Source organism: Pristis pectinata, chromosome 21 (assembly GCF_009764475.1).
Source record: "Pristis pectinata isolate sPriPec2 chromosome 21, sPriPec2.1.pri, whole genome shotgun sequence".
In the NCBI taxonomy this organism is placed as follows: domain Eukaryota; kingdom Metazoa; phylum Chordata; class Chondrichthyes; order Rhinopristiformes; family Pristidae; genus Pristis; species Pristis pectinata.
The window spans coordinates 7,186,319-7,198,526 of NC_067425.1; the positions used below are offsets into that span (position 1 = coordinate 7,186,319).

Here is a 12,208-nt window from a genome sequence, read left to right on the forward strand (position 1 = left end):
GTCCTGTCTCACTAATTTGACTGAGTTTTTTGAGGGAGTAGCTAAGAAAACTGACGAAGGCAGGATGAGAGACATTGTCCATATGGACTTTAGTCAGCTGGTCCAGAAGGTTAAGGCACATGGATCCAAGGTGAGCTGGCTAATTGGATCCAAAATCGACTGGGTGATCGGAGACGGTGGGTGGTGGTAGAAGGACGATGGGACGTCTCTGACCAGTGGTGTACCGTGGGGATTCAGTGCTGGCACCCTTGTTGTTTGTGATATATATCTACGACTTGGTTGTAAATGTAAAAGGTATGATTAGTAAGTTTAAGCATGACACAAAAAACTGGTGGTGGTGTGGATAGCGAGGAAGGTTGATTAAGCTACGGCAGGATATTGGAAAGTTAGGCAGAATGTTGGCAGGTAAAATTTACTCCTCATTAGTGTGAGGTGATGCATTTTGGGAAGTCAAATGGGGGAAAATGGTCGGGCACTATGAACAGAGGGGCCTTGGGGTTTGTCCATAGTTCCTTGAAAGTGGTGGCACAGGTGGATAGGGTGGTGAAGAAGGCTTGCCTTCATAGATTGCAGCATAGAATATAAGAGTTGGGATGTTCACAAGATCACAAGATCACAAGATAAGGGAGCAGAAGCAGGCCATTTGGCCCATCGAGTCTGCTCCAAGGAAAAGGGAAAAAGAAATGGGTGTGGAAAAAAAGAGAGAGAAAAAAAAAAACTATTCTAATCCCATTTGCCAGCCTTATCCCCATATCCCTTGATACCCTGACTATTTAGATATCTGTCTATCTCCTCCTTGAATACCCCCACTGATCTGGCCTCCACTGCTGTGCGTGGCAAGGAGTTCCACAATTTCACCACCCTCTGGGTAAAGAAACTTCTCCTCATCTCTGTCTTGAAACTGTACCCTCTAATTCTAAGATTGTGCCCTCTGGTCCTGGACACGCCCACCAAGGGGAAACAGCCTAGCCACATCTACTCTATCCTTACCTGTCAACATTTTAAATGTCGCTACGAGGTCCCCTCTCATCCTTCTGTACTCCAGCGAGTACAGTCCAAGAGCCGACAAACGCTCATCATACTTAAGCCCTTTCATTCCTGGAATCATTCTCGTAAATCTCCTCTGAACCCTCTCCAACGTCAGCACATCCTTCCTAAGATGCGGGGGCCCAAAACTGCGCACAGTATTCCAAATGAGGCCTCACTAGCGCCCCGTAGAGCCTCATCAACACTTCCTTACTTTTATACACTATACCTCTCGAGATGAATGCCAACATAGCATTCGCTTTCTTAACCACCGATCCAACCTGGTGGTTAACTTTTAAGGTATCTTGTATGAGTACCCCAAGTCCCTTTGTACTACCGCACTATCAATCTTCTCTCCTTCTAGATAATAATCTACCCGCTTATTTCTACTTCCAAAGTGTACAACTGCACATTTTCTCAACATTGAATCTCATCTGCCATTTCCTTGCCCATTCTCCTAAACTGGTCTAGGTCCCTCTGCATTCTTTCTATTTCCTCTATGCTCCCTACTCCTCCACTTATCTTGGTGTCATCCGCAACTTAGCCACACAACCATTTATTCCATCATCCAAATCATTGATGTACAAGGTAAAAAGGAGAGGCCCCAACACCGACCCTTGCGGCACACCACTAGTAACCGGTAACCAACCAGAACGAGATCCTTTTATTTCCACCCTTTGCTTCCTGCCAACCAGCCAATTCTCCACCCATTTTGCTACCCTAGCCCATAATTCCATGACCTCTCATCTTATTAATCAGTCTCTTGTGAGGCACCTTATCGAAGGCCTTTTGAAAGTCTAAATACACAACATCTACCGCCTCTCCCTTATCCACCCCTACCTGTGATTTCTTCAAAAAACTCCAATAGGTTGGTCAGACAGGACCTCCCCTTCACAAAACCATGTTGACTAGGTCCTATCTTGCCTTGCGCCTCTAGGTATTCGGTAACCTCCTCCTTGAGGATAGACTCCAATAATTTTTCCCACCACTGACGTCAGACTAATAGGTCTGTAATTGCCTCTGTGCTGCCTCCCACCTTTCTTATACACGGAACTACATTCGCTACCCTCCAGTCCTCCGGAACCATGCCAGAATCTATCGATTCCTGAAAAATAATCGCCAACGCCTCCGCTATCTCCACAGCCACCTCCTTCAGAACCCGGGATATGCACCTCATCCGGTCCGGGAGACTTATCAGCCTTAAGCCCCTTTAGTTTTCCAAGCACCTTCTCCCTATTAATCTCAATTGAACTCAGCTCCAATTCGTGAGACTCCTGACTAATGGGCACATTGCTTATGTCCTCCACGGTGAAGACCGATGCAAAATATTCATTCAATTCCCTTGCCATCTCACTATCATCCATTATAATACCTCCTGCAACCGTTATCAATTGGTCCTATGTCAACCCGTGTCTCTCTTTTATTCCTTATGTATTTAAAAAAACTCTTAGAATCCTTCCGAATGTTGTCCGCCAGCTTCCTTTCGTAACTCATCTTTGCTTTCCTAATGACCTTCTTAGTTTCTCTCTGCAGATTTTTAAAATCGTTCCAATCTTCTGTTTTCCCACTAATTTTTGCTACTTTGTACGCCGCCCCTTTTGCTTTTATTTTATCCTTCACCTCCCTCGTTATCCACATCTGTGCCTTTTTTCCATTCAAAACACTTCACTGCAATGGTATTGTGTGCAGTTCTGGTCACCACACTATAGGATGGATGTGGCTCTGCTGGAGAGGGCGCAGAGGAGATTCACCAAGATGTTTGCTAGATTGGAGTTCTTTAGTTATGGGGAGAGATCGGACAGGCTGGGACTGTTTTCCCTGGAGCGAAGGAGGCTGAAAAGTGAGCTGATAGAGGTATATAAAACTATGAGAGGCATAGATAGGGTACATAGTCAAAATCTATTTCCTAATGTAGGGCACAGGTGTGAGGAAGGAGTTTTATTTACACAGAGCAGTTGATACCTGGAACTTGCTCTCAGAGGAGGTGGTGGAATCAGATACAGTCGTTATGTTTCAAAGCATCTGAATCGGCAAGGCAGGGCAGGTTACAGTCCTGGTTTGGGCCACTGCTTCAGTACTGTACAACTCTATCAATTTTCTCTGGACTGCTTCCAGTATCGAACATTCTTCCCTCTGGTAGTTTTAGAGAATTAATCTGCTTTTCCCATGTATAGACTGGCCTTTGTCCCTTTACCTGTGTATAGACTGGCCTTTGTCCCTTTACCCATGTATAGACTGGCCTTCTGTCCCTTTACCCATGTATAGGGACCGGCTTCTGTCCCTTTACCCCATGTATAGACCGGCCTTTGTCCCTTTACCCGTGTATAGACTGCCTTTGTCCCTTTACCCGTGTATAGACTGGTCTTTGTCCCTTTACCCGTGTATAGACTGGTCTTTTGTCCCTTTACCCGTGTATAGGACTGGTCTTTGTCACCTCTTACCCGTGTTATAGACTGGCCTCTGTCCCTTTACTCTGTTTTTTCGCCCTTCTTGCCATTTAATCTCTCCATGCCCTTTTGTTCTTGCCTTGCCTTTGTTGCCCCTTTCTCTGCATCTTAAAACTCTTTTCTCTCCCTTTATATCAAACTCTTCCAAGTTCTGGTGAAAGGTCATTGATCTGAAATGTTAACTGTGCTTCTCTCTCTGCAGATGCTGCCTTACCTGCTGAGAATTTAGGGCATCCATTGTTGTTAATTTCAGATTTGTAGCATCTGCATGATTTTGCATTCGGATACTCTGGTGGGTGGGGAACAATGCTTTCTAACTCTGGATCTCCTCCTTCCAGCTTTTCTTCAAGTGGTAATCGACCCGATTTTGTTGCATTGACCTACCGACAGTTGCACACAAAGGCATCAGATTTATGGAATCAAGAATCGCCAAGCTCAATAGAAAACTAATCAAAGAAGCTACTTAACAGCACAGTGACTCTTCATTTGGAACACCCCAATAACCCACTACAAAGTTCTATCACATTTTGTGTGAAGGCACTACATTGAAGGAGCTAGCATTAGTACACGATTGTGGGCTACATGACCTCCTGGGCTGTAATTTCGGATTTTCCCCACATGATTTCAATGTGACTTTTCTAAAATATGATCACAAATCATTGTTTTATTTCTGAGTGTGGTCACATGCCCAGGGTGCTGAGATTTCATATTTTATCATTATTTACAACACAAGCATTTATTCACTGGCCTGGGAGCTTCTGTTGCAAAGGTGGTTCTTCTTTGGGTTTTCACTGATTTCTTTTCTCTCAGCACTTTTTACCTGAACTGCGACAAACCAGCATCAAAGGTAACAGGATGCCCAGTGCAAATTACACTTTAGTTCAGGCTGAGTTTCTATTGTGTTTTTTTTACTGGTTTAAAAAAATCTCATTAGAGGCAGTTCCCATCCACAATACTGCTCAAAGTCCCTGATGTAACTAATCATCATTTCTGAAAATAAGGTAAGATATCTTTATTAGTCACATGTGCATCGAAACACATAGTGAAATGTATCCTTTGCATAGAGTATTCTGGGGGCAGCCCGCAAGTGACGCCACGCTTCCAGCGCCAACATAGCATGCCCACAACTTCCTAACCCATACATCTTTGGAATGTGGGAGGAAACCGGAGCACCCGGAGGAAACCCACGCAGACATGGGGAGAACGTCCAAACTCCTTACAGACAGCGGCCGGAATTGAACCCGTATCGCAGGCACCGTAAAGCGTTATGCTAACCATTACACTACCGTGCCTGCCACACACATTTGTCATAGGCCATTCAGCTCATCAAGTCTATGCTGGCTCTCACAGCAATCCCATTCTCCAACTCGTTACCTTCAACCTACTTTCTCTTACATGCCCATCACCTCCACCCTTGTAATGAAATATTTTAAAACTCATTGCTTGTTCTTTCCTGATTCAGCAGCAAGAGGTATTCGCAAACGGAGGCACTGTACACATGTTAAAGGTTATAAAAAAAACTACTTTATTAGAATTATATAAAGAATATTCATTAACCATTTGAATAAAATAGAAAAGGAAAGAAAAAATACTTATCAACCAATCTGATACAATGCCAGAGGCAACCCCAGGTGTTGGCACCTCTTCTGCAGTCTCCTCTCTGCCTTGTGTCAGTTTGTCTCTTAGGCTGGTGTTGCAACTGGTTAGCCTAAGGTGAGATTCCCCCTGCACAAAGGGGTAATCCCTTTTTATACCTTTTAAAACCTCTACCCTAGTACTTTTCCATTCAGCCGCAGTACTAGTCTGTATCTTCTTATCTCTCATGACCTTCGGCCTAGGCACACAACTTAAAAACAGAGAGAGCATGTTTTGCAGAAGAACCTGTCTTCACTATTATCTAATCTCAAGGCAGTGTATGCCTGTATGTTCTCAGAACATTACCATATTCCAAGCTGACACCATTTTGTGTTCCACACTTTTGCACATAGCAAGGAGGAATCAGATACGACTTCTGGAAAATTTAATTCTCCCCTTACACCACCTACAATTCTTCTACCACCTACAATAGGGGTAATTTACAACAGTCAATCAACCCACCAACCCGCATGCCTTTGGGACATGGGAGGAAACCCACGTGGTCACTGGGAGAACGTGCAAACTCCGCACAGACAGCACCCTGAACTCAGTGTCAATGTGGTGTTTGGGTACTGGTTTTCAGCTTTATGAGGAGGGTTTTAAAATTAAACCCATCCCTTGGACATTAGGGAAGTTTTAAAAGCACTGGAATGCAATGTTAATTTACTGAGAAATGGGTGTGACAACTGCCAAAACAATGATTAACGTGTTCATACCTGTGTTAATCACCCTCCATCAAGATATCACTGATATAACATGCAATACATTTTTCTAAAATGCGGCCCAGTTCCTCTGGCCCGTGGAAGCTGAGATGGAAATGAGTTTCTGCAGAAACTGGAGAGAAGGGGAAACCTGTCAAAACTGGAGCAATTTTGGGTGTAGTCTGGCACCTGGAACACTGATAGTGTCCAAAGTGGGAAGTCTGAGCCCCGTGCCCTAGCCTTGGTCTCTGGGCCTGCTGCCCCTTTCTAGTAAAGTGATTTCTTATTGATGGGGAACCCTGCTGATTGCTATCGAGCTTCCCGTGAGTTTCACTTTACTCACACACTCACCATACGCTTTGTCCAGCACAGTACATCTCGGGCACCTCTGTGTGTTCACTCCTTCCTCTCTCAATCTCTGTCTCCATCTCTCTCTCTCTCTCTCCATCTCTCTCTCTCACACTCTCTCTCACTATCTCTCTCATGCTTGTGTCTTTTGTCCAAGGGTCCTGTTCTAATTTTTAATTAATATTGGGGTTTAACTTGATCAAAAGCCACATTTGATTTTTGTTTAAGCATCTGCTCAGGGTTATAACCCAGACAGATCCTCGGGTCAGGTTGCACTCCTGCCTGAAAGTGAGAAGGCCTTGGGGGCGTGAAGGATCCCATGATGAATAAGGGAATTGGCCCCAGTGTCCGGGGACCACTATTTCTCCATCAACATCACTGATTTATGCTTATTATTTGTCTACCATTCGGGGAATCTGTTGTGCAGAAAATGGATGCTGTGTTCTAATAACTGCAATCACACTGCAAAAACCTAGAAAGCACCATGGCAGATCCTGAAGGGGAAGTCAGAGGTGCTGTAGAAATGCAAGCTTTCAGCAAAATATCTCTGCAATTGATTAATGTAACATGCATTCATGTGCAGTTTTAATAAAACATTTTGATCACGGTGACCCTGGATCTGCTAGCAAGAGTTGTAAGGTGGAGCCACTGCTTGACTGGGAGCTGGTGTGAGTCAGGAAGCCTGGTGGTGGGGTAACGTGGGAGGAATAGAAGGGGGCCCAGGATAGAGGAGGAGGGGTGGGAGGGTGGTGCCTTCTGGTTCGAGCCCACGAGGCAGGACCCTGTCAGGTCAATGGTGTCAAGGTGAGTTCGGGAGGCTCACAGATAGAAGTTTGACACTGGTGTAGGCAGAACCTGATGCGGCAGATTCAGGCAAGGAATCCTGAGAAAGTCGGCATAGAATTGTGGGGGCGGGGAGGTGGAGGGGTTGTAGCTGCTTTGAGAACAATGATGGACTATGTGATCATTACAAGTCAAGTTCATGTTTATTGTCACAGGCATACATACCCAGTGTATAAATGCCATGAAAATTAGCTTTTTGCAGCAGCAGCACAGTATGTTACAGACGTAAGTTACATAAACTTAAATTAACGTAAGTCATACATAACATTCACGACACAAATAACATCAGTACAGGTGGAGGGAAATATAGTCTGAGGTAGAATTAATATTTTTCAGGTCAGTTCAAGAACCTGATGACAGTGGGGAAGAAGCTGTTGTTGAACCTTGACGTGTGGGTCTTCGGGCTCCTGTACCTCCTGCCTGATGGCAGCATCGAGAAGAGGGCATGGCCTGGATGGTGAGGGTCCCTGACGATGGATGTCGCCTTCCTGAGACGTCGCCTCTTGTAGATATCTGCGATGGTGGGGAGAGCTGTACTCGTGATGAAACCCATGCAGACACGGGGAGAACGTACAAACTCCTTACAGACAGCGGCCGGAATTGAACCAGGGTCGCTGGCACTGTAATAGCGTTACGCTAACTGCTACACTGCTGTGCCTGCCCATGCACTACCGTACCAGCCCCCTGCAGGAGTGGGGCTAATCTTCAGAACTACTGGGAAGCTGTTCAACCCATGGTCACTCCACTGTGCCTCAAATCCAAGGTTAGCCAAGCTTCAGTGACACCTGCACTTACACACCCGCAAAGGCAGGGCTCCAAAAGGTCACCAACACAAGTTACTCCGGTGCCCATCTGATCACCTTCTCATGGCTGATCCTGTGGTCGATTCCAGATGATCATAGAGTCATACAGCACAGAAAACGGGCCCTTCGGCCCACCAAGTCCATGCCGATCACAAGTACCTATCTAATACTAATCCCATTTACCACCCAAGCTGAAGAAATAAAAATGCTCACAGTCCACTGTGCTTTTCACCCACCATTTTAACTCTGAGCCCCCCCCCCCCCCCACCCCTGGCACTTGAACCACCCACTAATGAGACAACTTTCCTCTGCCCATCCTGTCACAACTAGCAGGACCTTCCTCACCTCTGTCAAATCTCTCAACCTTCTTCGCTCCAAGGAGAACAACCTCAGCCTCTTCGGTCTGACCCTTCCTGCAGCCCAGTTACATCTGTGCCATTTATTCTACATTGTCCTCCTCCATTCCTTGTGCAGTGTTACATGCTCCCCTGCATGAAATGTCATCTTCCCGTTCCACCAGCCTCTCTGTGTTGTGCTGCTGCCTATAATTATCCCTTACGTTGCCACGTGTCCAAGCTCAACAAGAAGACATAGGTTTAAGGTAAGAGGTAAGTTTGGAGGGGATCTGAGGGGGATTTCTGTCACACTGAAGGTGGTTGGAATCTGTAAGGCGGTGGTGCAGGTAGATAATCGTGGCCAAGGAGCTGGTGCAGGGATTCAGGTTCTTGATCTCTTCTGCAGTAAACGCGACCTGTACAAGAGGAATGGGTCGTACCTGAACCAGAGAGGGACCAATATCCTCTTGCAGGGAAATTTGCTAATGCTACGTGGGGGGGTTTAAACTAGGTTGGCAGTGGGGTGGGACTCTGAGCAGGAGCAAGTCGTGGGATAAAGCAGTAGCTAGCGAGAGCAAGTTTAGTAAACAGGATAGCCAGGGGCACAGTGAAGGCAGGGAAAGGAATAATCAATTAAACTGCATTTATTTCAGTTTACAAGGCTTAACAGGCAAGGCAGAGGAACTCAGGGCATGGATTGGCTGTGGGAACTGGGATGTTATAGCCTTAACAGAAACCTGGCTGAGAGAAGGGCAGGACCGGCAGCTCAGGATACAGATGCTATAGGTGTGACAGAGGTACAGGTAAGCGAGGAGACAGTGCTGCCTTTTGATAAGAGAGGACATAACAGCAGTACTTAGAGATGACATTCTTGGGGGATCACCCATTGAGGCCATATGGGTAGAACTTAGAAACAAGAGGGGAGGGTCACTCTCGTGGAGCTGTGTCATAGACCCCCCCCCCCCAATAGTCAGTGGGAGCATGAGGAGCCAGTGTGCAGAGAAATTGCTCATAGTTGTAAGAATAATAGGGCTGTATTTGTGGGTGATTTTAATTTCCCCAGTACTACCCAAAATGTTGAGGGCCTGGATGGGGTGGAATTTGTGAACGGTGTCCAGGAAAGTTTCCTGAGTCTATATAAAGAGGGCTGTACTTGGGAGGGTGCAATATTGGACCTCCTCCTGAGGAACGAGGTACGGGAAGTAACGCAAGTGTCCGTCAGGAGCCTGGCGTCTCTCTCGGGATGTGGCGCGGCATGCCGGCGGTGCCGTTCCGCCACGTGCCGAGGAGTTTCTTGTACGGGCTGCTCCTGCACACCTTTCACTTCCTCACCCTGGTCTGTCGGCCGGACATGCCGTGGCGGTATGTCTTGCCGTTGGGCTGAGAAGGGGTCCCCGGTGGAGGTCTCTCTACGCGGGAGTCCTCTCCCTTTACATCAGGGACCTGGGGTGGAGGGTGCTGCACCGGGCAGTGCTGTGCAACCATTTCCTGGGCCGGTTCACTGACACCCCGGCCGCCTGTCACTTCTGTGGCCGGGAGGAGACGGTGTACCACATGTACGTGGAGTGCGAGAGGATGCAGCCCCTCTTCACCTATCCAAAGGGGCTGCTGCTCAAGTTCTGGCTGCACTTCAGCCTGACACTGCTGATCTACGGTCACCCGGTGCGGCGAGGGGGGTGGGTCGCTCGGGGGATCTCCTGGTGGGTCTTCTCCTGGGCCTGGCCAAGCTGGCCATCCACGGGTCCCGGCGGCAGGCGGCCAAGGGTTCCGGCCAGTCCACCTGCCTGCCCATCTTCCGGGCTTACGTCTGCACGTGGGTGTCCTTGGAGATGGAGCATGCGATATCCATGGGCACCCTGGTTGAGTTCTGCGATCAGTGGGCCCCTCAGGGGATCGTGTGTGTCGTGGATGGTGAGAACGCAATTCTTCCCTGAAGTGTTGCATGTGCGTTTAGCGAGTATTAGTTAGCGTTATTGCTGTAGTTATGTAGTCTGCATAGTTTTTCTTCTACTTTCTTGTATTAGCTGTAGTATTTTTTACACTGGATGTACATTTGTTGTGCTTTTAGCAAATAAATGTTTGTAAAATAAAAAAAAGTGGCAGTCAGGGAGCACTTTAGCTCTAGTGACCATAATTCTATTAGTTTTAAGATAGCGATGTAAAAGGACAGGACAGGTTAGGGTCATGAACTGGAGCAGGGCTAATTTTGGGGGAATTAGGCAGGATCTAGCAGAGGTCGATTGGGTGAGCCTGCTCGAAAAGGAATGAATGGCAAGTGGGAGGCTTTATAAAGTGTGATATCAAGAGTCCAGGAGCAGCATGTTTCTGTTAGGGTGAAGGGTAAACCTGGCAAGTTTAGAGAAACGTCTGATGAAGGATATTGAGGCTCTGGTCAAGAAAAAGAAGGAAGCGTTCATTGGGTTTAGGAGGTCTGGGACGAGTGAATCCCTTGATGAGTATAAATAGATTAAGAATACTCTTAAGAGGGAAATTAGGAAGGCAAAGAAAGCGTATGAGATGGATCTGGCAGGTAAGATTAAGGAAAATACCAAGAGATTCTATAGCTATATAAAAAGTAAAAGGGTAGCTATGGAGAGAGTAGGTCCCTTTAGCGATCAGCAGGGCCGCCCATGTCTTGAGCTGCAGGAGATGGGTGGGATTTTTAACGAATATTCCTTCTCAGTGTTTAGTGAGGAGAAGCTCATCGTTACTTCGGAGATAAGGGAAACAAGTGGTGATGTTTTGGAAGACATTCACATCACCAGGGAGGAGGGATTAGCAGCCTTACAGCACATTAAGGTGGATAAATCCCCAGGGCCTGACCGAGTGCATCCTCAGACGTTGTGGGAGGCTAGAGAAGGAATTGTGGAGACCTTGTGAAGATATTTGCCTCATCATTAGCCACTGGTGAAGTTCCTGAAGACTGGAAGGTAGCTAATCTTGTTCTGTTGTTTAAGAAGGGTAGCAAGGACAAGGCAGGGAACTACAGGCTGGTCAGCCTGACATCAGTAGTGGGAAGTTACTGGAGGGAATTCTGAGGGACAGAATCTACCAGCATTTGGATAGACAGGGTCTGATTAGGAGATGTCAGCATGGCTTTGTGCGTGGGAAGTTGTGCTTGATGAACCTTTTGGAATTTTTTGAAGAGGTGAACAAATGGTAGATGAGGGTAGAACAGTGGATGTTGTCTATTTGAACTTTAGCAAGGCCTTTGACAAGGTCCGCCACTGTAGGCTGGTCTGGAAGGTTAGGTCCCATGGAATCCAGGGAGAGCTAGTTAGGTGGATTCAAAATTGGCTTGGAGGTAGGAAGCAGAGGGTGGTGGTTGGAGGTATTCTCGGAACGGAGACCGGTGACCAGTGGTGTGCCGCAGGGGTCGGTGCTGGGACCCTTGTTATTCATTATTTATATAAATGACTTGGGTGCGAATGCACAAGGCTTGATCAGTAAGTTTGCGGATGACGCAAAGTTAGCAGATATTGTTGATAGTGAAGAAGGTTACCGTAGATTACAGGGGGATCTCGATCAGTTGGGGAAGTGGGCCGAGGAGTGGCAAATGGGTTTCAAAACAGATAAGTGTGAGGTGATGCATTTTGGAAAATCAAACCAACATTGGACTTATACTATGAATGGTAGGGCACTGGGGAGTGTAATGGAACAGAAGGACCTTAGAGTACAAGTGCATAGTTCATTGAAAGCAGCGTCACAGGTAGACAGGGTGGTGAAAATTTAGCACGCTGACCTTCATCAGTTAGGGCATTGAATATAGGAGTTGGGATATTATGTTGCAATTGTATAAGTCATCGGTGAGGCCGCACTTGGAGTACTGTGTACAGTTTTGGTCACCCTGTTATTAGGAAAGACGCAGTTAAACTGGAAGGAGTGCAGAAAAGATTTACGAGGATGTTGCCAGGACTAGAGGGCCTGAGTTATAGGGAGATGTTGGCCAGGCTCGGTTTTTATTCCTTGGAATGTAGGAGAATGAGGGGCGACTTTATAGAAATGTTTAAAATTATGAGAGGCTTCGATAAGGCGGACTGTAACAGTCTTTTCCCCAGGGTAGGGGAGTC

At 46.7% G+C, this 12,208-nt stretch overlaps 1 protein-coding gene across 1 annotated transcript in view; it reads left to right on the forward strand.

Annotated features, from left to right (window-relative positions):
* The window catches only part of LOC127581284 (aldehyde dehydrogenase, dimeric NADP-preferring-like), a 49,676-nt gene extending 42,908 nt beyond the window's left edge, over nucleotides 1–6,768 (forward strand). Inside the window, exon 12 of the mRNA XM_052035530.1 lies at nucleotides 3,812–6,768. Within this exon, the coding sequence (XP_051891490.1) occupies nucleotides 3,812–3,829 (18 nt within the window). The 3' untranslated portion in view covers nucleotides 3,830–6,768. The remainder of the gene's footprint in view (nucleotides 1–3,811) is intronic.
* Nucleotides 6,769–12,208: the final 5,440 nt, after the last annotated feature.